General features: G+C 39.0%; 1 protein-coding gene across 5 annotated transcripts; it reads left to right on the top strand.

Moving 5' to 3' along the window:
• Positions 1–81: 81 nt before the first annotated feature.
• cpne4b (copine IVb) lies at positions 82–24,696 on the top strand. Of its 5 annotated transcripts, none has more exons than XM_086062554.1 (18): positions 82–401; positions 654–1,212; positions 2,577–2,637; positions 4,441–4,631; positions 6,107–6,286; positions 9,672–9,743; positions 9,933–10,007; positions 10,390–10,473; positions 10,576–10,665; positions 13,121–13,219; positions 14,495–14,575; positions 14,821–14,880; positions 15,042–15,175; positions 15,317–15,371; positions 15,489–15,540; positions 17,254–17,387; positions 18,423–18,659; positions 23,593–23,855. In XM_086062554.1, exons 4-18 carry the CDS (start codon positions 4,461–4,463, stop codon positions 23,776–23,778), a joined length of 1,710 nt encoding a protein of 569 aa, XP_085918680.1. In that variant the 5' UTR covers positions 82–401; positions 654–1,212; positions 2,577–2,637; positions 4,441–4,460; the 3' UTR covers positions 23,779–23,855. The 5 variants fall into 5 exon arrangements, 3 of the variants coding, with proteins under 3 accessions (XP_085918680.1, XP_085918679.1, XP_085918681.1); XR_015091206.1 differs by lacking the exons at positions 2,577–2,637; positions 23,593–23,855 and adding exons at positions 19,800–19,923; positions 23,867–24,006 and having other exon boundaries at positions 84–401; XR_015091208.1 differs by lacking the exons at positions 2,577–2,637; positions 23,593–23,855 and adding exons at positions 19,795–19,923; positions 23,867–24,006 and having other exon boundaries at positions 84–401.
• The last annotated feature ends 531 nt before the right edge of the window (positions 24,697–25,227 follow it).

The following is a 25,227-nucleotide window of genomic DNA, read 5'->3' as shown; positions in this document are numbered from 1 at the left end:
TGAAATTATTTGACACTGTCTTGTTTATGTGTGCCTTTATTGGGAGCGCTGTTGTAACTACACAATTTGGCCACTTGGGAGCAGTGTGGTTCCGCGTGTTCTGATATACTGGTAAAATATAGCTACAATAGCATGTTACAGTACAAGAAAAAAAAAATGTTGTTGTTTTAGCAGCGTAAGAAGTGCCTATACCGGTGACTAATGGTGACACGCTTCTCTCTATACATTCCTGAAGCGTTTTTGTATGAAAAGCCGTTCTTTTGAGTGGAAAAAAGTGCCGCGAGTAGAGTGCTAATTAGCGTTAGCGAGTCATCATGTTACAGTACAAGAAAAAAGTCACTCAAGTTATGCCACTAAAAGTTTTTGTTTTTATTTTTGCAGCGTAGAAAGAGCCTCTGCCGGTGAGTAATGTTAACACGTTTCTCTCTTTATACATTCCTGAAGCGTTTTTGAATGAAAAGCCGTTCTTTTGAGTGGGGGAAAAAAGTGCCGAGAGTAGAGTGCTAATTAGCGTTAGCGAGTCATCGGCGCTTTCCATTGTGCGTTAGCCTTGAGCTGTGTCATTCAAAAGTAAACAAAATGAGAGATCCTATGAAACTATTTAGTTGCCACATTCAAGAGGCTGTATTTGCTGTGTTTTAATTCATCCCCAGAAAACTCATCTTGCTGCTGCAGGGTCTTTTTCTATGGACCACCAACTGGTCTCAGGTGTGCGGTCAACGCTTATTATAAAACCGCTGAAGCGCATCGGAGCCAATCAAATTGGAAAACCAGGGAGGGGGGGGAAACAACGCTATCCCCCATGTGACCACTAGATGACGCTGGTAGACTGCACTGCATGTCGAGCGAGGGTCCCTGGATGCTGCGCGCTCCCCGCGGCCCCCCGGTGGAGTCAGCGGATTACAAACTCCGGTTAAGTGGCGCGCCGCCCCCCCTCCTTCCATTTTTCATCCAGAGTGAACCCAGGGAAAGCAGCGCGTCCTGGCCGCGCTTGCCCGCTGGGAATTTGAATGCGGCTCTAATACTTGCTTGTCAGCGGCATCCTTCCTCAGCTCTGCAGTGTTGAAGGTGACTGAAATCCGAAAAGACAAAAGAGTGTGAGAGGAGGAGGGAGATGGGTCCGGAGACGGCGAGGTAGGCGCCCGTGATTGTCACGTCAACAGTGGGGAAGTTCTTTGGCTTGCTCGGCTCTTCTCTCCAAGTCTCAGTGGGGTGAGTTTAGTGTGTGTGTGTGTGTGTGTGTGTTTAACTGTCTCTACATTGTGCATGAAAAGTGTGGTGCATGCTTTGCAAAATATTTGCAGTGTATGTACATTTTGGCTCCATGTGGTGTAGTTGGATACGAATTGCTCCATGTTTAGTAGGCCTGCATATTAAAAGCTCATTCAAAAGGCAAAACATATGCAATCAGAAATCTGTTGCTTGAATTTGAAGACAAGGGTTATCTTTATTCTCTGCTTCTTGTTTCTTCCTTCTCTCATCTTCTTGCCTGTAATCCCCTCTCTTCCTCCCTCACCTTGATACCCATCCTATAAATCAATTTTGGGTGTCTTGTCAGTCAGCTGAACATAATTCTGTCTCCTGTGTCATGACTATTAACCTGCCTAGAGTTGCTTGACACGCTGCCTCTTTAGTAGAGCCTTTTGAAAGGCAATGCCACTGCACCTTGTCTGCTAATCAATAAGGGCAATAGCAATGGGCTTGATTCTTCCTGTGACTGAATCATTAATGTCACATCTGTCACAGTCGCATCTGCGCCGGCGAAGGTGAATGGGCATACACAGGCACAGTCAAGGTAGAGATTGATTGTCACAGTGTGGAGAGAACAACAAATGGAGCATTGAACACATGACAATCCAGTTTTGAATACAGATATCAAACTGAACCATCATCAATAAACATCAGTGGCAGAACTACATGTTAGGCAAAATGTAAGGGCCAAATTTTTTTTGTGCCAGTCCAGCCCTGGTCATTACGCATTGGTTGGTAGAGCGAATTGATTGTTAATTGATTGTCAGCTAACCCTGACCTAAACAGCTAGCTTTCTCCCACTTTCCAAAAAGACGCACGCTAGGTTCATTGAAAACGCTAAATTGTCCACAGGTGTGAATGTAAGATTGAATGTTTGTCCTCGGGCTGTGATTGATTGTCGACTATTCAAGCGTGTACAAAAACTGTTTCCACCACCCTTGGGAATTTTCCTAAATTTTGTTGACAATCCCTGTTAGCTTCCTACACTATCGTTATCATCTGCTCTCAGATGGAATGGACAGGGACTGACAGAAACAAACACTTTCAATGTAGCACCATGCAAAATGCACAAATAAGAACACAGCACAGCACGTCAGTTCTATGTCGCGCATCTGTCCTGTGCTTCTGTCCGTGAGTACACAGCCCATTCAGCTCCACTTCGCTAAAAATAATCAGCACCAACCAACACACACACAAGAGACATGAATTATGGAGGACAGGGGGGAGCGAGATCCAGGTCAGAGTCAGACCCAGTTCCAGGAGCTGAAATCCCTCAGGAGGATACTACCAGACCACTGCATTAATATTCACTTTGTACCATCTAGCACATCTGCAGACCTGTGGTTATCCTGAGGGGTGAGACTAACTGGCTGGAGGCTAGCAGAGGTTTGTACATTATAGACCCACAGAAATGATCCGTGCATTTTGATTTCCTGCAATAAATTCATTGTTGGGTTTAACGGATGTCATATGGTAGCGCATTCAAATTTATTAGAGTAATTAGAGGACGTTTATTGATGTTGATGCAATGCCTTTTTAAAAGGGATTTTCAAATTTAGATGGTAGGTTAGAGACCATAAAAACAGTACAATAAACTTTACACTAAAGTAAAAAAAAATAAAAAAGCTCGCCGAGTAAGTTCATCATGACTAACATTAATTTACAATAGAGGGCCCAAGTGTTCATCAAAAACCAGACAGTTTTTCTTTGCTTAAATTATAACATTTATATGAACATATACTGTATATTATTTGCTTCAATATAAGTAAATGAAAAAAAATAGTGGTGTAATGATTCAAAAATGTCTTGCACATAAAAGTTAAATAAAAAAATATACCTAAATAAATATTTTACAAACCACAGTTCTTAAAGATTAAAGGTAAATGTGCTTAAAAAAAAGGGTAACTCGCCGCACTTTAAGAAGCACTGCAGTACCAGAATAGAATGACAGAAAAGTGGTTCATCTGACAGATAAAATGGAGGCGAGTAACAATCTGTTCTTGTTAAAGGTGCTTCAGTCATCCATCCATTACCATCTCTAATTAACACGTTGTCATTTCAACACTTTATCGCTCGGCTTCAAAGAAGTATATATAAGCCCTATATTTATTACAGCAGTGCTTCTTAAACATTTTACACCAAATATCACTACAAAAAAAAACATTTGGCTCTCAAAATACCACCAAAAGACAAACATTACAATACAGTAGTGTAAAAATGAAAGCATGGGTTTTATTCCTAAAAAAATTTTTTTTGATATGCATTATGTGTGAACATCAACACTGAAGGAAAACACAATAATAAATTGTACTTATATGATTACATTGAAATATATTGCACATAAGTTAAATAGAAATCCTACTTAAATAAGTGTTTGAAAACAAACCGCTTTACTGAGACACATTAACAAGTGTAGTTAAAAAAAAATATGTTTAAGCTAATGTAGTAGTAACATTACGGACGGTTTGAGCATGCAATTCAGTTATTCTTTCACATGCCACTAGAGGAAGCACACATGCCACTAGTTGTCCTTTTTCTACACGTGGAAAACCACTGATGTATATAAAGTCACTAAATTCATTTAAAAAATGTTTTTGAACATGTAATTCAGGGATTCTTTTACGTACCTCTAGAGGTCCTTGTACTACATGTCGAAAACCACCGATGTATAACACGAAAAAAATATGTAAATATTTTGTGTATATTTTTATGGGACTACACAGAAGAAAATTGTTATTAAAAAAATAGTTTTTTTATCATTTTGAAATTATTTATTTAATTAATTATTTATGCATTCATTCATTTTATAATATTATGTTTATATATAATATTTATATGTTAAAAACACACAGCCATTAATGTCTAAACTGCTGGCAAAAAAAAAATACGTGCACCCTTATGTGAAAATGTCCAAATTAGAGCCAATTCCAGTTTTCCCCTCCCCGTACCATCTATCTATCTATCTATCTATCTATCTATCTATCTATCTATCTATCTATCTATCTATCTATCTATCTATCTATCTATCTATCTATCTATCTATCTATCTATCTATCTATCTATCTATCTATCTATCTATCTATCTATCTCCATCCATCCATCCATCCATGTATCTGGAGATGTATCTGTCTCATGCTAGAATTTCACTGACACATATGTTATTCTCTCTCTCTCCCTTTCTCTTTTTAGCGCGTGATTGTGCATTCGCGATGAGTAATATCTACGAGTCTGCAGAGGCCACGCTGGGCTTCATCAGCTCTCCGTGCCTAACCAAAGTGGAGCTGAGAGTGGCCTGTCGGGGAATCTCAGACCGAGACGCCCTCTCCAAACCTGACCCTTGCGTGGTTCTGAAGATGCAGTCTCACGGCCAGTGGTTTGAGGTAGAGTACATTGATGGAGAGAGAGGGACAATGGGGGTGGATCATGTTCAGGGTGTGGTATAGGGGTACTTTGTATATAACAGATGGGTTATATGCATTTTTATGGGAGAAAATCCGGAGGGGAAAAATAGGATGTTGGGCAAAGTGATCCTCGGGAAAGACAGACACATGCTTAGCACATCCTTCTCTTAAAATATGTGCACAATGTGCGTCGTCCCTTCACATCTGTAATCTGTAGCAGGCAAGAACGGGATATACACAAAGTGAGGCACACTTAATACCCATGCATGAAGCCTGCTTGGATGACCTTCACTTGGTGCCAATGCGCGTGTGTGTGTAAGACAGAGCATACACAAGAGTTAACAAAAGCCCACCAGCCTCACCAGACTGATTTATGTTTCTGCCCCTTTCTTCCTTAGGGAGAGGCGGACGTAAGAACAATTATATTCTCTGTGTCGTCAAACTGCTAGTTGATAAGTCGGCACAATGTAGTGCTATCTAATTGTATTTGTAACGGCTTCGGTGCTGAGAAGTCGGCGGATTCACAATCAATGCACACCAGCAGTGTGCTGGATATTTAATGACATCCTGTCTTTTGTACAGTTCTGAGGACCACAAAAAAAAAAAAACATTAAAAGTGCACCACAATAAAAATGGAACAGTTGCAATCTCTGAATTGTACCTTTAGGGGTACAATGGATCGTTGTGCACTGTTAAAGTCCAATTATTAAATCTATGGGTTACATTCATGTAGACTTTACATTCCGGGTCAGAAATAGAATTTAGATTTAAAGTGCTTTTTTGTTATTTTCTTATCTGCACTGCACCAAAAAGCTTAAATCTAAAAGAGACAGTAAAGGAAAACAAGTATGGCCGCACCCTGATCAGCTTTTAAAGCAATACAAAAGAAAATTAATGACAACATTGCTGTGAATCAAAATAAGCTTGAAATGGCTGTTTATCATGTCAGTCAGTATTGTGTTTGCTGCCTCCAAGTGGCCAAATGTCAGTGGATATATGGATGCAAATGGGAAAATATGGACGCATGTGGAATGATGTCGAACGATATGGAATGAAATGATACGGAATGATATTGAATGATACAAAATGATGTTGTGAAATTGAAATGAATGAGTTTTTTTTGTGTGGGATGTGTAAATTTTACCAAGCTGAATTAAATGTGATGATTTGAATTTTAATTTTAATTTTAATTAGGGATGATGTCAATCTGTTTAGTTCAATGTGTCATTGGGAATGAATGGTAATTTTTTTGGCAGAAAATATTGAATGTTGGCAAAACTGTTAATTTTGGAATGAGAAAAGTAATAGCCTGCAAGGTGTGAATTTTTGGAATATGTTGAAATCCGAATTATGTGAATCGGATGAATTATGTGGAAGTAGATGCATGTCAAAAAATAACCATTCTTAATCATTCTAAAACTCGAACAACTGTGTTTTTGCATGTGTGTTGGAAGGTGGACCGGACGGAGGTGATCCGGAGTAGTAGCAGTCCAGTCTTCTCCAAGATCTTTCTGGTGGATTACTACTTTGAAGAGGTCCAAAGGCTGCGTTTTGAACTTCACGACATCAGCTCGGGCAACAATGGCCTCCGTGATGCTGACTTCCTCGGGGCCATGGAGTGCACCTTGGGACAGGTCGGTGTCAAGATGATGTAAATGTGTGTATCAATTGAGCATGTTACATGTATATAGCAAGAGGGATTACGTTTGTGTTTGTGGTCTGTTCTCGGTGCACGAGCGAGCAAGTGTGTGTAGATCAACACCGTATTAAAAAATGTGCAAAGCTATTCAGTAGACTCTTTTCTTCAGGCAAAATGGCTCCAAAAAGAGAGTTGACTGACCTTAAAGTCTTTCATTGAGATGTGAAAGGCTTGAAATTGTGAATATAATGGGTTGTGATCACAGAACTATCAAACATAGGTCAGGGTTGAAAGAAAGTACAAGTACAAGATGTTCAGCGCTTTGGGACTTAGACAATTTAAAACCACCATTGAACAATACACATTAGTTAAAACATCAAGACTGGGCCTAAAAGTTCTTTAAAAACGATTTTTCTAATGTTTTATGGAGTGATGAAATGAATTAAACTCTTCGACAGATTCGATGGCAGATTCAGTATTGGGCACAAAGTTCAACATTGATTCAGATGCCAGCAAATTGGAGATGGGATTTTGCTATGGGCTAGCTTGTATCATAAAAAAAATGAGCTAGTTGGACCTTGTCAGGTTGACGGAGGAATGAAAATAAACCCCCAGAACTACTGGCGGTTTTTAGAGGACACTTTCTTCAAGCAGTGGTCCAGCAACAATGACTGCATCTTAAAAATAAAAAAAATATGAAACTGTATTAAGCTTGATCACATTGTATGACCTAAGTTCCCGCTCCGATGCAGAATGCACTACTAGAACGAGAGACCGGATTTGGAATTCAGTCCCTTGAGCTTTTAAGCGTGTGTCACACAATTGTGTCCTATTATTGCGGCGATTGGAAGGCAAAGAGCTGCAGTGCATGGAATCCCAATGGGATGTTTTTTCGCCTGAAGTCAGCTACTGTCACTAACATTATGGGATAAATGTCCTTGAGCTCTGACTTGCGGCACTCGGCTGTTTACAACTAATCTCGTTCAGGAACGTGCGCTATAATACAGTATGTGGATATGCTAACTTACTTCCTTTATCATATTCAATGGGGTAATAATTGCTCAAGGACACATTAGTTGGCAAGTAAACTGGCATCTTACCACGCAGTCTTGTTTCAATTTATAGTGTGATGGTCTCCTTCTTTATGATAGTACAATCAATATTTAAATATATGCTTTATTTCAGAGTTTCCCTCATTAAACAAGGCCAATTAGAGGGAAAATAGGCATGGCGCTCATTAAAAAGGCCGATGACCTACGCTGATTCTCAGGAAATGCCAACTAAGCATCTTCAATTCCGTTTTTTGCCACAAACAAAAGAGAAGAAAACTATAAAATGTGTGTTTGCAGATGACCTGGCCCAGCACTAAGCTGGGTGATTTACAATAGCGAACGGGCACTTGGATTACAGACACATGAGAAGAGGATTTTTTTTTAAGTGTAAGCCAGAGGTTTACTGAAATTGGATAACAAAAAGCCAACGGCATTTTTCAATACAAGTCTTATAAAGGGCTTTGTTTGATTAGAGTCACATACTGGCTTTATGTTGCTGCAGCGTAAAAACACCAAGAGGCACTGATCTGCTTGGAAAAGCTCTGAGAACATCGTGTCTCAACCTAGTTGCATTGTTTATTTCTGCAGTACTTTTGAATGCATTGTTGAAAATTGTTATAGGAAAAATGCAGATTCACTTCTCCTTAAAATTTGCATCTGAAATCTGGGCTGCAATTCTGATATGCACTGACATGCAGTATGGGTGTAATATTTGACACCGTCTACAATAACTGTAATAATTAATTAAACTGAATATATTAACACTTGTAAAATCAATACATTTTATTCCACATATAAAGATTCAATTATGAACAACTTTCCTTGCAGTATGTTACTTTATTTGGGCTTAAGCATAACATTTTGGAGGAAATGAAGGTAACCTAATGTGTTTGGTTTAGGCCTTTTTCCAAGTACTACGAGAAGGACTACAATAGAAAGTAATGGTCAACTTTTTTCCCCTTGTACGTAGAAACGTTTTATTAAAAGATTTATTATTGTCCTTGCCAGTGTACGCCTTATACCTTGTACCTCGGTTGATTTGTAACCACTCAAGTGGAACGAGATGCTGCCGTTGACTGAATTGTTAAATACAAACATGCTCCTTGGATATGTGGTGCTTTGAGATACAAGTGGTATTCATTTTATGGCCACACGTGTCACTCAAATTACTCATATGTTAAAGGGGAAGTCAACATTAAACATTTCTTGACAGTAATATGTTATATGTGACCTCATTATTTTAAACATGAAATTCTGATTAATATTGTGGAATATGAGTTATGCAGCAAAATCGAGCATTTTTTTAAAATCAATATCAGAAGGCGGCCATTTTGCCACTTGCTGTCGAGTGACAATTACATCACATTTGCTTGGGGTCTTAGGTAATAACCAATCATAGCTCAAGCTTCAGAAAACAGGTGAGCTGCGATTGGTTGTTGCCTGAGCCCTGAGCAACTGTGATGTCATCTTCAGTCCACAGCAAGTGGCAAAATGGCCTCCCCCTGAAGTTGGAGAAAAATGGCTGGATTTTGCTTCATAACTCATATCCCACCAACACAATATGAACCAGAATACAGTATTTAGACTAGTGGGACGGCATAGAACATATTATTGTCAAGAATTTTTTAGGAGGTTGACTTCCACTATCATCCAACCATTTTCCGAACCGCTTATTCCTCACAAGGGTTTCCAGTAAAATAAATCGAAATGAATAAGTGACTTATTCCAGCCACCCAAAAAATAATGAAAACAATGTAATCTGTCTTTTTTTATAAGAAAAATAGCATTCTACAATATACTATTTATTTATTTATTTAATTTTACAACATTTTTACTTCAATTCAGTGGACATTGGGCTGCTGCTTGGCCACATGGGGGCAGTATAATACAGACATAGAGAAACACACGAAGAAGAGTTTCATTAATGACTCGAAAAAGGACATGAATGTTTTTTGTCATACATGTTAAAACTGCCTGTACGACTTGATGGTAGAATGTTGTGAAAATGGTTGTTAGGGAAAATGACTCCTCTCTGCCCCTATCTTGGGCCTTTTATTTACTTTTTTTTTAAAAAATCTTAACTATCACGGCGTGTACAAAACTAGCCGAAGCTTGTAAGAACACACAGAGGCTCTTATAGTGTCGTCGCTGGTTATTTAACTCCGGATAGCAAGAAAAGTTAATAAGAAGGAATTGGAAGCTCTCTAATTCATGTCATGGGAGGTTTTGTTTGAGATGTGGCGTCAATAAAAGCAGTAGGCAGCACATTTCCTTTTGCTGTCATCCCCCATAAAAATATTCTCCTCTCTTTCCATGTATCGGTTTCAGATCGTCTCACAAAGGAAGCTCAACAAAGCGCTCCTCAAACAGGGAAATACTGCCGGAAAGTCTTCCATAATGGTACGACAGCGTTTCAAATCAACTAAACACGCTTACTCACATCACATCTTGCATTCAGGAAACTGCATGTCAATTAATGTGATAATGTTGCACGTTCGGTGCGATCAGTGGCTCATTTCCATCTCATTTCCTCTCATCTCATCTTCCTTCCTCTGTCGCCTCTTCTCGCTCTCTCACTTGACTCAAAAGGTGACGGCGGAGGAGCTGTCTGGTAATGACGACTACGTTGAACTCTCCTTCAGTGCTCGTAAGCTGGACGACAAGGTTCGTATTGGAGAGTTGCCTGTTTTAAATGAGGGTCAGGTGTGTTTCATCTGAGTGGGCTGGGCGAGATGGGTTTTCCTTTGCAATACATGGAAAGTGAATGTGGAATGAAAGGAGGCCCGCTGAGATATCCGGGCACCCTAAATAACCCCTACTATCTCAGGCACAAAGATAACTATATTAATTTTCAGGCTTCCCGTGCATGCACACAGGCACAGTCATGAATGACTAATCCAAACAGGTTGTGCCTTAGGGGAACTGTGGAAGTAACCAAGGGGGAGAGGTGGACAATTTAGAGTGAGACACTGGGAAGAAATAATGATTCTTTTTAGAGTGTGAATGATTTATGGTGATGCCTTATAGATTTATTTCCCCTCTGAAGGACTTCTTCAGCAAGTCGGATCCATTCCTGGAGATTTTTAGAATAAATGATGATGGCAGTGAGTCTCTTGTACACCGGACGGAGGTAATTACATGCTCACATATGGAGTTAATGACTTTATCTCTTGTGAACATTAAGAGTCTTGTTTGTGTGTTGTTGTTGGGCTTTTTTTTTGTATTCGATCAGACGGTTATGAACAACTTGAGCCCTGTTTGGAAATCCTTCAAAGTTTCCTTGAACACACTCTGCAGCGGAGACCAGGAAAGGGAGCTCAAGGTGAGTGCGCAATTGTTATTATTTATAGCAGGTCTTTAAAATTACCAACATCATTATATTTATTCTGTTTTATAAGGTTTTGCACACAATTAAACATTTTAATTAGTAGCACCATTTATGTCACAATGAAACCATTTCCTTCTGGGCACAAAATGCAAATGTGCTTTTGTAATTATAAAATAGCCTGCTAACTTGGAAATGTATGGACAAATGTGGCACTCCACTTTAATTTGATATTTTACTGTTTGAATGTACTGGTATGTGGATTGTTGAGAAATCCTTATTTGTGAAAAAAAAGGAAGAGTACGTAAGGCCTTTTCACATTGCATTTAGCGAGGCGCAGCGTGTCGTCTCAAACCCATTCATTGTGTATGTGGCAAGGGGCGGGGACCACGGAATGGAGTCCTGCTAGGCGGCAAGGCGACTTGAATTGGAAAATGCTCTATTAGAGAATGGCGACGTTGTGACGACAGAGCAGCTGGCCGAATGATTTTGTGTTTGGCGGACTTATTTACTAGTAATGGCCTGATTATTCTATCTAAGTTCCCACCATTAGGCAGCACTTCCAAATATGGGCATACTAGAAACCAGTAATTTCGTGACTCCTTCACGCAACAGCAAGTGCAGTGTGAAATGGGTTTTTAGAGTAATATGACTTAAGAAGAAGTAAAAAATAATCTTGCAAATATTTATATTATATCATATAATTTTTACTCAAGTAATTTTGAGTAAAAAATGAAAAAAATGGACAAATAGACAAAAATATAAAATAGGACTTTGCAAATTCAAATATTGCACAACAATATAACTTAAAATACCATAACATAAACTACCACAATAAATGGTCTTCAGGTAGGGATAATTAATTATATGTGATTGCATCGTATTGAACTTTGACAGCTGTCACCAACATCTGTTTCATTGCGATGCTGTGGTTGACCTGCTCTTGTATATTTCTGAAGTTCTCAGTGGAGTTCTTGTATGCTGAAATGCTGACATTTTAAGCAGACACGGATGACAGTTTTATAGATATGCTACTGTTATAAATAATATAAAATATAAATAAATAATAATATAATAATAAATAATACACATATTATATATAGATAAATTACATTTATAAATGCATATATAAATATATTAATATAAATATGAAAAATATTCTAAAAAATAATCAATATAAACAAATATAATAAATAATATAATAAATATAAAGATTTTCAAAGTTTCACGTATTGTAAATAAGTCACCACCAAGCCATGGGTTAATTTAAGGTCATGTTCGCAATTTCATAGTGTCATCGTGTTATTTTAAGAACAGCAGAGGTGTGAAGGAACTCAAATCGCTAAACTTTCACCTTTGCTTGCCAAGATAGATTTGTGTAAATGAGTGTGAGAGCGGAGCCCCGCACATCGACTTAGAACGGTATCCTTTTCATGAATAAACATGAGCTTAGTCATTAAATATTCAGAGGCGTCTTAACTCTGCATGGATCCTGACAGCAGGAGGAAGGGGCTAACGCGCACACATACACGCCATCGGCGACGGTTTCCTGGGCTACCTGTTTGAAGCGTCAACGCTCCGGTGAGAAATGGCAGGGCGCAGATTTCGATCTCGCGGGGCTCTTAACTGACCAATGCGTAAATTCAGCACCGTTATCTTAGTGCATGTGTTTCTACATCTCGACATAACCTCTCCATTTTCATTCAGTGAACGAAACAAGGCTTTGTTTTTGTTTTTGTTTTTTCCCTCCAAACCCTCTTATGTCACTGAAGTGGAAACAAGGCTGCACAGTGAACACACACACACACAAATTACCGCCAAGTACCCAGTCACGAATGCAATCCCCCAAACATCACACTTTGGCCACTTTCCAGTTAAAGTGGGAGATGGGGAAATAAGAGGATTACCAGTGGTTGATGTTTCCAATCAAGCTTTGTTGAATTGGTTGTGATTAGTTGTTAGGGTAACCTCATCCTCAAAGGTCGCGGCGTTCTTCAACTGAATGACAATCCAAAGCATCTCTGTGTGTTTACGTTTCACCATTTGACCGCATCCTATTGGTTTTTCAACCAACCTCAGACAGCCTTACAATCGTTGCCTTTAGCCGCTTTAAAATGAATGAATGGTGTATTTTTGTTACGCCTGCTGTTGCCTGCTGACTCTCGCATTTTCTTGAGGATTGCAACCATTTATCTTGTTCAGTGGCTCCTCTGGGAGCTCACATAAGACACACACAAACATGACACAGCACACGCGCCAAAAACACAGTGTCTCTTAGGCCACATCCCTCTCAGCATCCTCAGATTAATATTTCACCGCTCCATTGCCCCCCCACCAACACCTCGTTATCAATCATTCAACATGGCATTTCCCGCGCGCGCGTGTGTGTATTTGTTCAGGTGATGCCACAGCTGCGCTCGCTCTAACCGAGGGCTCTGTGTCTCTTTTTCAGTGCACCGTTTGGGACTGGGACTCTAATGGAAAGCATGATTTTATTGGGGAGTTCCAGACCACGTTTAAGGAGATGAGGGCAGAGCAGGAGGGCAAGCAGGTGAGAAAATAAATGCACTTACAAACCGGCGCAGAAAAGCAGCTTCACACTATGAAACCATTTCCAGCGGGAGAAAAGACGCACGCAATCACCACGCTGGCAATTTTCGATCAAATCATGTTGCTTGTTCAAAAAGTTGGGAGGTGAGATGTAATCAAAACAGGCAGCAACGTGAATCGTGCTCACCAAATAGTTACCTGAATACAATAAGAGTTTGATGCAAAACGTTGTCGACTGCTGCGTAACACTTTATGACACACAAATTTGTCAATATTTGTTATTTTGTATTGTTTGAGAAGCAACTTCAGGAGCATCCCGGTAAGATGTCAGCATATGCGCTATGCTGCTCCCCAGCCTGTTTGTCCTTTCCGGCATGAAGGATGTCTTCGTTTACCCATAATGCCACGGGGCACTGACACGATCACATATCATCACCATTCCAGGCGGCTGAACTTTGCTCTGACAGCAATCTGTGTGCGACTTGTTCCTTCATAGTGTGAAGGACGCCATGTGCGTGAGTTAATAAATAAATAAATAAATATATCAATAAAAACATTTTTCAGGGACATAGAAGTTGTTCAAGGATTTTTCTGATTTTAATTTATCAGTGAATTGACTGAAATTGTTCTAAAATATTCCACTTTACAAAACGTTTCAATTCATTGACGTAATGAGTAAAAAAACGATTTCACCTTGTTAAATTCTTAGTGACTACTGTCCTAAACTTTCTGAAACTTTATTGAGTATTCATCATCAAATTTCCCATCGATGTTTCAAGTAGAGCCCAATCTGACACAGATATTGGATGACAAAAAAAGCTGACATATTTATTTAATAAGAAGATCGATATACACCGGAAATATATAGTGCGCTAGCTCCTCAGGGATGAGCAACTTCAATGCTGGAAGGGCCACAATTTTTCATCAGTGCTGCTAGGGGGCCACAAAGGACCATGCATTCCGAACCAGATGTATGACAAAAAAATTCAATTTTAGATATAGACAAAATACGCGCATACATTTTTCTGAGAGTTTGGTCAGCTGTAGATGAACATAAATGAATAGAAAGCCTAAACTAAAATGGCCTGCCGATTTCATTGGTCGGGCTACAGTTGCAAGTATCAATATCAATAATATGCCTTTTATGACTTTGAATATTCATCTGTGTATTGACTTCATACTGTTATGTACCATATTTTACACTTTTATTTTAAGTATAGCAGCCTTTTTTGCTGTACAATATGAATGTTTATTGATTGTATTTGGCCCGATTCAGTGGGAGTGCATCAACCCAAAATACCAGATGAAAAAGAAGAATTACAGGAACTCCGGGGTCGTCTTTCTCAACCACTGTAAGGTAAAGTATAAGCCCCTGTGCCTTATTTTAACATCCTAATACCATAATAACTTCATTAGGGAACTTATGCTGTAACACTGTTAATGTTACAAACCATGGCATTAAAAGCTGGAATATTTTTAGCTTTGCTCTATCCAACAAATGCATGAGTTCTGCTTGGTGACATCTTTCCTCTGCTTTCAACTTTCTCCATAATAACCAAGAGTTTTTTTTTTGTTCCTCCTAAAACATATTTCCCATGACAGATCATCAAAATGTATTCGTTCTTGGATTATATCATGGGAGGCTGTCAAATCCAGTTCACAGTGAGTTCCATCAAGTTTAATCTTCACCAAATGGAAAGTGGTCTGCCGTTGCCCACTCGTGCCGTGGGAGTGCTTTATACGTGTGTGTGTGTGTGTGTGTGTGTGTGTGTGTGTGTGTGTGTGTGTGTGTGTGTGTGTGTGTGTGTGTGTGTGTGTCCCAGGTGGCAATAGACTTCACGGCATCCAATGGGGATCCTCGAAACAGCTGCTCCCTCCATTACATCCACCCCTACCAACCCAATGAGTATCTCAAAGCTTTAGTGGCCGTAGGAGAGATCTGCCAAGACTATGACAGGTAGAGCGAGCGCTCCAACCGTCACCATTCACCTCATTTGCAGAGACGCACACACACACACACACACAAAATCATTAATTCTTACTCCTTTCATCTTATTTTCTCTTTCTTGTCTCTTCAATGAATCACGGCGCTCTCCAGCGATAAAATGTTCCCAGCTTTTGGTTTTGGAGCTTTAATACCGCCTGACTTCAAGGTAGGTGGTGTGCGTTTGTGTGTAGCAAGGTTTTGTTCCAGATGAAAGGCAAGATTGTGTGTAGCTGTACATTGTGTGACGTAGCAGTAAGGCCCTATTTTCTCTGCCCGCATGAAGGTGTCGCATGATTTCGCCGTGAACTTTGATGAAGACAATCCGGAATGTGTCGGTGAGATGTTCAAACACACGCAGCCGTACTTCCTTTTTCTCAACTCATTCACATTCATGCATCACAGGATGGAAATACTTCTAGTGTCACTTCTTCCGAGATTCAGGGCAATTTTTCTCCTCCTGTATCGCACATACACGCCCAACTGGTAGATTTGTCACTATGCTGCAAAAGTATTTCAGGCTATGGGACACAGAGAAAAATAACACTAATCTGTATGTGTGAAATGGGCGTCTGTTCTCTGCACATTTCTGCGTTCTTGCTGTGAGCTTAGATGTGCCAACTTTGGTTTGTGTGTATTATGTCACGATAAAAAAAAAAACAAGTCCTGTCAGCTTGTAGAAGAACGTGATTGTTGTAGCAAATACCTGCGGCCTCAAACTCTGCTTCTGCTGCTGTTGAACCAGATTTTATCGTCTCGTTTCGAAAACTCTGCATTAGAGGTCCTGCCCTGTCCAGTAGACGCTTTTCAGTGCAGGTTGGTGACACAGTGTCCCCCTCAGCGGGCCTTTCTTGTGGAGTACCCCAAGGGTCGATTCTAAGCCTTTTAGTTTTTTCACTGTATCAGTTTTAACTTATCTTTTACCTGTTTTATTTTTTCCAACTGATGTCTAGTCTAGTCTAGTCACTCACCTATGTCTCCCTGTGGATCTGGGTATTAGTATAATTATTTTTTTAAATAATTATTTTGTATTTAATAATTAATTCATTTAAAGAATATTTTAAATAAAAATAAATAATTAAATATTCAAACAATGTTAGAGTCCAACATTTTAAGTTATCAGAAAAAGAGACTAAAAATAGAGGGAAAACTTTTTTAAAAAATCTAATAAAATGTCCAAAAAGGAAGCGGAAAAGCAAAAAATTAACAATAAATGTCCATGAAATTACATTTAAAAAAGGCATAAAAGAAAACATTCAAAAAGTAACCATAAAATGTTCCCAAAAAAATCCAGAAAATTACCATAAAATGTCCACAAAATTGCCAGAAATGTTAGAAAATGTATAGCAAAAAAAGCACACCCAAAAATAGCAATAGAGTGTCCAAAAAAGGACGAAGAGAGGCAGAACATTACCATATACAGTATGTCCTTAAAATTACCAAAGATGTCAGAAAGTTGACAGAAAGGCAGAAAAGTTTAAAAACGCATTAAAAGTTAAATAAAAAAATACAAAAATGGAAGACAAAAGGAAGGTCACGGTGCAGCACTAATTAGCTCTCGGACCCTGAGTACAGTAGACTAACACACAGTATCGTTTATCACAATGTTCAAATGTTTTGCGGCTCCAGACAGATTTTTTTTAATTTGGCCTAAATGGCTCTTTTGATAGTAAAGGTTGCTGATTCCTGGACTAGATATTAAAATCACTTGCTCTTATTCTGGTTCCAAAAACATGATCAGGCCTTTTCAGTGGTTGCACCAAGACTAGAACAATCTCCCTCTGAACATCGGGCAGGCCAATTCACTTCCGGTTTTCAAGTCACTGCTAAAAGTGAGTTGTTCTCACTGGCGATTAACCCATCTTGAGAGTTGACTTTGTTACTGTTTTTTGTTTAGCTTTCTGTGCGTTTTTCCTGTTTCATTATTGTATTGTTTTTATTCATTTTAATTGTTGTTGCCTATTTTGGGCCTTTTTCTTTTGTTTTTGGACAGTGTTTTAAAAATAAAGTTGGATTGGATATCAGTTTAATATATGGTATGTGTGTTGCAGGAATCCAAGGTGTAGTTGAGGCCTACCAGAATTGCCTTCCCAAGATTCAGCTATACGGGCCCACCAATATTGCCCCAATCATCCAGAAAGTAGCCTCGTCCGCCTCCGAGGAGATGCACACCAAAGAGGCCATGGTGAGAGAGAGAGAGAGAGAGAGAGAGAGAGAGAGAGAGAGAGAGAGAGAGAGAGAGAGAGAGAAAAAAATTAATAAAATATGGTTTCTTTCCTTTTCATATGCTCCATATTCATCGTGGCAAAAGAATAATGTGTGACAACCAGAGGAGAGAATATATAAGAATGTATTACAAACGGGAATTAAAGGATTTATTTCAATCCCAATTTTAAAGTGCAGGAGTCTCTCTGCCTTTATATTGATCCAGAATAAGAATGAGTTTGATTCCATTTTGACTGACAAGAGCGTACTATAAACCCTTTATAGAATTATTTTCCAACTTGAGTTGAAATGGACTCAAGTTGCACTACATGGCAGTCGAACCTTATCAATGACAATAATGGAAAAAGTTGAAAGAAAAGTAAGTTATAATTTGATATCAGTTTCGAAAAATATAGACAAAGTTTAAATGATTCCGTAATGACAATGGTTGTGGTAACACAAAACACTTTACAGACCCTTTCCAAAAAATTGGAATATCATGGAAAAGTTGATTCATTTCCATAATTCAATAAAAAAAAAATTGTAGATTATAGATCCAAAGACCATAATTTCAACAATTTAAAGTATTATTTTTTCATTATTATTTTTATTTCACGAAAATGAAAAGTGGTTGCGAACGCCACTAAACCAAAACCAGGAATTAGGTGAGCCGTGATTGGCTGTTTACTGAGCCCTGAGCAGCTGTGATGTTGACAGCTAGTGGCAAAATGGCCGCCCCCTGAGATGGATAACATTTTGACTAGTGGGGGCACATAGAACTTATTATTATAAAGGAAACGTTTTGACTTGTCTTCCCCTTTAATATAATATAGGTAAAGTTCAAACCAGAGAACTCAATTTGAAAATAATTGTATCTCGTTATTTATTTTTTACTCTTGATGATGCAAGTGGAGGTCTCATGTCCCCCTGTCTTGCTACTTTTTTTTTTAACATGCCTCCACATCCTCCCCTTTCTCAACCTCAAAATGTCTCCCCTCCTGTGTCCCCACCATAGGAATATTTCATCCTCCTCATTCTGACAGATGGCGTCATCACCGACATGGCCGACACGCGCGAGGCCATCGTGCACGCCTCCCACCTACCAATGTCCGTCATCATCGTCGGCGTGGGCAACGCCGACTTCACGGACATGCAGATTTTGGACGGCGACGACGGCATCCTGCGTTCTCCCAAGGGCGAGCCCGTCCTCCGAGACATCGTGCAGTTCGTCCCCTTTAAGGATTTCAAGCATGTGGGTGGCTATGGCAAGCGAGATGGATGACATGTAGCAAGTACAAGTCTGCAATGTCTTTCTAAGGAGAGATGTGGCAACAGTATAAAAGCAGCATATGTTATTGGCTACACATCTGTTTACCTTTTAGGTAAACATTATTTTATTTAATATCGAGATTAGAGAAAAAATGTATTCACTGTCTATACCAGGGGTCTGCAACCTGCGGCTCTGGAGCCATATGTGGCTCTTTAGTACTTTAGTATTGTGGCTTTTTATGAATCTCAAAATGTTAGTAGAAGTTATTATTATTTTTTTTATTTTTTAGACAAAATATTCTTTAAATTAATTACTTACTGATTTAGATTTTTTTAAATGAATAATTAGTCCAAATTTTTAAATTGTCAGAAAAACAGGGATGAAATGTAAATGAAAAAGTTTTAAAAATTACCATAAAACGGCCATGAAATTACCGCTATCGCTACAGCGGTAGATAATGGATGGATGGGATGTCCATGAAATTGCCAAAAATGTCAGAAAATTTGATTTTAAAAAAGTCAGAAAATTTGATTTTAAAAAAGTCAGAAAATAATGTTTACAAAAAAACTATAAAATGTCCAAAAACAAAAGAAGGAATCCTGAAAATTACCTTGAAATGTCCACAAAATTGCAAAAAAGTCAGAAAATTGATTGAAGAAAATTCAGGAAAGAAAATGTTTCAAAAAGTAACAATCAAATGTCCAAAAACAAAAGAATAAATCCTGAAATTTACCATAAAATGTCCATAAAATTGCCAAAATTTTCAGAAATTGGTAGCAAAAAAAAGGCATGATATATTTTTTTTAAATTGTCATAAAATGTCCAAAAAGGAAAGATGAGAGGAAGGATGTCAAAATGTCAGAAATTTGAAAAAAAACAAAAAAAAAGGCAGAAAATCTAAAAATGTATGAAAAACGAAGCCTGAAAATAATAATAATAATAAACTGAAGGCGAAAGGTAGAAAAAAATGAATCTCAAAGCATTGGATGCTGCATATTTTTCTATTATGGTGCAGCTCTAATTGGCTCACTAACACACATCACAATGTTCAAATGTTTTGCTGCTCCCGACAGTTTTTTTTTGTAATTTATTTGGCCTAAAATGGCTCTTTTGACAGGAAAGGTTGCCGACCCCTGGTCTATACACATAAATAGTCAACTGTGAAGAAAGCACCTTCCCCTCATTTTCGACAACTTCCCCCTAAACTCTCAGCGAGCAGAGCTACAGCATACGATGGCCAAATGTGGTGAGTGGGCGTAATAATAAGCACATCAGTGATCTGTCTGTGTATAATTGTGTGTATGCGTGTGCGCACGAGTGTACACAGTGGCATTGATTTAGTCAGGCTTTGACAGGGCCTGTTTGCCCGGATTTGTTACGCTAAGTTTGCTCTGTGGCAGGTTGAGAAATCAACCAATTACGCTCCAACCAAACAGAAAGTGTGTGTCTGTTGTTTGCGCGCGGGTGGATGGCAACTCAATAAAAGTGGGTGTCGGAAGATATGAACCTGAACATATTGATAAAAAGGATGTGCAGGTAGTCGAAGTAAACAGTCAGTGCGGAGGCGAAGGCGTGGCTGGTTGGAGCGTGGGTGTTTTGGCGGGGGAGTGGGTCAACAGGAGAGTGGAGCTAATGACAAAAGGGAGCAAGGGAGTGTGTGACAGAGGTGGAGAGGTGATTTTCTGCTCTGTCGTTTCTTTTCAGAGGGGATTAAGAGGAGCGAGCAAGTGTGTGACAGGCAGAGTTGGATGTATCAGGTAGGAAGGAGCGGAGCACCAATGGGGTGGGGAGGGGGGAAATTAGAGGAAGAGGAGGCCAGCCGACTTTGATGGCGCATTGTCTCGGGGAATTATGTTGAGATAGAAAGAAAGTGACTGACTTGGAGGAGGTTGCGTGTGTGCGTGCAGGCTGGAAAGTTAAACATGTTGAAAACGTTGGCCTTTTGTCATTCACAATGGTGTCTTGAGATGCAAGTGACTTGATTTACGAGCTGACATTCGGTTGTGCTATTTTCACCACTCACCCAGCACTCAACTTTCTTCCTTTTACTGTCAAACTGTACAGAAAACAAAGAAAATGACGCACTGTGTATTAAAACAGCAGCATAGCTTTGCCTTAGTCTCTACTAGCTTAATGCTAGCCCATAATGGGAAACACAATAGACAGGCTAATCAGTGTTTTATTCATCCATACGGCAACTTCTATACTGTCTAAAATGGCGACAAGCTTCAACTTTTCAGCCCGCCCAAATACAATCTACAACCCAATTTGCTGGGTCAAAATAATTAACCCAACCTTGCGTAAAAGGAACCCTAGGTTACGAAAAGAGCTCAGCATTTTTGTGTGTCTGTGTAAGAAGTTGGCTCTATGTGCAGTATAGCCATACGTCCAGAGCCATTTATAGAGTTTGGCCAACTCGGTTTTAAGCAGGGTAACAAGATGGCTGTGATTGGTCAACTGCTGGTCACATGTCAAATGGACGCCATCTTGTTACCCTGCTGCAAACCGAGTTGGCCAAACTCTCTCTATATATACCTCTTCATATGCTGCCCCCCATATGGCCAAGGTCTGCTCACCAGAAGGAGCAGCCCAAAGTACTGTAGATTAAATTGAAGCAAAAATGTGTTATATTTATTTACAACATGACCACTTTATTCTTTTCTTTTTTTTTAGGCTGGAACCGATTCATTTAATTTTCATTTGTTTCAATGGGGAAAGATGATTTGACATATTAGTTTTGAGCTATGAGTGTGGTTACCATGTACATTTATCATGTTTCACAAGTGCTATCGCTTCACAATAAGCATACCCTAATCCGACTTCAATATTCTGGAACGAATTTGAAACTTTCCACTGGAATTAGCAATAATGGAATAGAAATGTGATCAGTCCCTACAGGGAACTTGAATGAAAAAAAAAAACATCTTAATTTTGGCCGTAACAAAGAACAGATGTTATGCAAATTCAGTTAAGTTTCTACCCTGCACTGGGCATCCCTCAGTCTCCAACGCACAGCACACAATTGACTGCAGGGCTATTGATTCTATTCAAGATAGACCTGCCTTTGTTAATGAAGAAGATAACTTATTTAAAGCATTCTTCATTACTGAATGTGTCATTCACTGGCCTGACTCCTGTGCAGGATAGTGTGAGCTCAGCTCCTATTCAGTGACAGTGCGGCTGGTATCATGGGATTGGCTCAGCCCTTCGTCCCCAAAAAACGGCTCGCTCCAAGTCACCTCGAAGCGCTGTTCACAAAATAAAACAAAAAGGGGGGGAAATATGTTTCATTGAAATTGCCAGATGAGGAATATCGTCAAAATTACTCACGCCATATTTCCCATGGCGAGCACGGTAGAATAGTGATTAGCACATCACAGTCAGTTCAAGTGCTTTAAATGTGAGTCTGTCACGTAGCGTCGGTGTATAATCTTGCTGTCTGCTCACATTCTCCTTCTTATTCCCTTGAATCCCCGTGTGGCTGGTCCTTTCTGAAGTGAAAGGAAAAGTAAGACATAAGTGCCGAGTCTTAAGTTTTGTATGAATTTGTAGGCATATTTTACAAGTTTGAGTTAAAATTCCAAATTTTATGGAATTCTATTTGGAATTCAACTGTGTTGGCAAAGTATAACAAGAGGTGCTTAAATAGACGTACAGGATAATGATAGAGAATATAGAAGAAACTTACTTTACTATGAAATAAAAACACACAGGGTGACAGATGACAGGAATCAAAACAGAAATGCTAAATTAGCTCATGATACAACAAAAAATATAGTTTAATTCTTTTTTAACACAATTTTTTTGCATCACTTTTGCTATGAATCATTCTTCTAGCTGACAACACCAAACACTACTCTTAAAGAGCAAGTCAACCCCAAAATAATATTCATTACAATAATATGCGCTCCCACTAAACGCTCTAAATTCTGATTGATATTGCGTTTGCGGAATATAATTAAGCAGTAAAATTCACCTAGGGGTGTCAGGCGATTACAATTTTCAATCATAATTAATCACAGGACTTCCAATAGTTAACTCACGATGAATCGCAAATTTTATATCTGTTCTAAATATAGTTTTTTTTTAATTTTCATACTCTTGTAAACATAAAAGTGGATTTTAAAAAATATAGAAATATGGCTGCATCTTTTAGTCATTGATAAAGTGTTTTTATATTCATTCATAAAATTTAATTAAAAGTGATATTGATTTGTGTTGAGGTCATTTTTCTGCCACTAGATGGCATTATTGCATTTGTAAAACATTGGTGACCGCTCAGTGCATTTTTCTTTTCATATTTCATATAAGAGCTACCTAATCTTTAACATGAAGTAACTTGTGAAATTCTTTACATTTTTTAAATTGTAAAATACAACTTGACCACAGGCTCCACAAATATATGCATTATTATTAAATTTTTTGCTGACGAATTTTGACGTGGACGAGTCTGCTGTGTTGCGACTGGAATTCACCCAGTACAGGCTTTCTAATTAATTGCGTGTTTAAAAAAAAAAAAGAGTGGCATTAAAGGAACTTTTTCAAAATTAACGCACTATTTTTGGCGCCCCCATTTTGCCACATGCTGTCGAGTGAAAATGATATCACAGTTGCTCAGGGAACAACCAATCAAGACTCGCCTGTTTTCTGGAGCTGAGCCGTGATTGGTTGTTAACTGAGACCTGAGCAACTTTGATGTCATTTTCAGCCAACGTGAAACGGAGATGTTAAAAAACAGGTATACATATTCCACAAATAACATATTCATCAGAATGTTGTGTTAACGTACACTAGTGGGGGCACATACAACATATATATTGTAAAGAAAATCTTTGGGTTAACTTCCTCTTTAAATAAAGCAATGAATCTGTTGTGGCCATTCCTCCAGGTTGCTACTGTCCTTATTTTTTTTCAGACCTCAGTTCCCTTTTTCGTAAAGTGGTCCCCTCTCAGATGCCAACCAAGCCCCAGAAGACCACATGTTGAAGTTTTTGGGTTCCCCGTACAAGCTTGTCTGATCACGTCAATCTCACTGTGCTCAGCCTATGACAGCATCAGGCTCAACAATGAATTCCAGCCTGCGAGAGTCACGCATGGCTAGTGTTGCAGAAGTCTTCTATTCAGTTTTCTCCTCTCTCTCTCTCTCTCTCTCCCTCTCTCTCTCTCTCTATCTGTCTCTCTATTGACAGGCGTCCCCAGCTGCCCTGGCAAAAAGTGTTCTGGCAGAAGTCCCCAACCAGGTGGTGGATTACTACAACGCTAAAGGCATCAAACCCAAGTGCATGTCGGACTATGAGTCAACAAGGACCTTCAGTCCCTGACGATGGACTTGCTATATACATGTTTACAATAAAATACAAATGTGCATTGCTTACCCCCCCCCCCCCCTCACACACACACACACACACACACACACATATTCATGTAAATACGTAGACATTTGTCTAGCTCAGAGAAATAGCTTGTTCTGGTGTACTAATTTGAACCCCATCAATGACTATTGCATGTTTGGCCATGATGGCGATACCTGGGAATTAATAACTTGTATATCTTACAGATGTTTATAGAAATGAGTCTACTGAACCAGCATGCAGACCTCAGCCAACCCAAAGAAATGACTCTATACCTTATTTATATAACTAGCAAGAAGCGCATAGATCACGCAAATGTGATGAATGTATTCTGAGAACTAGCATTGCACTTTGTATTTATATGAATATTAATTTCCCTGTTAGTGTTTTGCATAAATGCATGCATAATTCTGCTAGCAAATCCCTCGTAGAGGCTTGCTGGTTATGAAATAAAGTATCTGTCATTTCAAAGATGGGCTGTTTTTTCCCCTACAGAATTGTTTTCGGGGCATAAATAACTGAATAATTGTAATAATTTCCTAAAAAGCTTCCTAAATTGTAAAGAGTTTTGCAGGGATAGATGTGTGTTGTAGAAGACACTGATCTGTGAACTGTTATTTCCCTGTAAACTGCATGTTGATTATAATAAAGGCATTTTGTTTTTCTCATTTGGTGTAGTTTTTAAAGTGGAAAATCGATCCCAACTGTGAGGGCAATTGAAAAATATGAAGCGGATGAACACACAAGGAGAGGCTGGGGGCGCAGATGTCTCATACTGGAGAATTTAATGAACTCGGCTGTGGAGGGTTTAGCAATGCGATGGGAATTGCCGAAGTTACAGAAGCACTAACCTGAGCTATAATTACATAGTTCCCATAATAGTAATGTGGAGATTTTGTTAAATTCTTAATTGAGTAATTATGCAATAGATTTTTATTTTTTATTTTTTATTTTTATCTCCATTCATCATAATCGCAAGTTGACCCAAAGGACAAGAAGGCAAAAGAGGTAGTGCAGTTTGTTTGGTTTTGATTGTCTCAACCCCTTTGGCGCCATGTCTCTAAGTGTGCTGAATGTACGGAATGTAATGACAATTTGCATAATATGCAAACCTCCAGTGAGCCACTGAGGATAGGACTTGTACCCAAGTTGTCAGTGCCACAGCTGCACAGACACAGAGTTTTTTCAAACATTGTGTC

The sequence above is a fragment of the Leptonotus elevatus genome, chromosome 19, assembly GCF_054856555.1.
Source record: "Leptonotus elevatus isolate MCC_2025b chromosome 19, RoL_Lele_1.0, whole genome shotgun sequence".
NCBI classification, from domain to species: domain Eukaryota; kingdom Metazoa; phylum Chordata; class Actinopteri; order Syngnathiformes; family Syngnathidae; genus Leptonotus; species Leptonotus elevatus.
The sequence above is the reverse complement of the archived record's forward strand: the minus strand, read 5'-3'. Positions and strand labels throughout refer to the sequence as shown.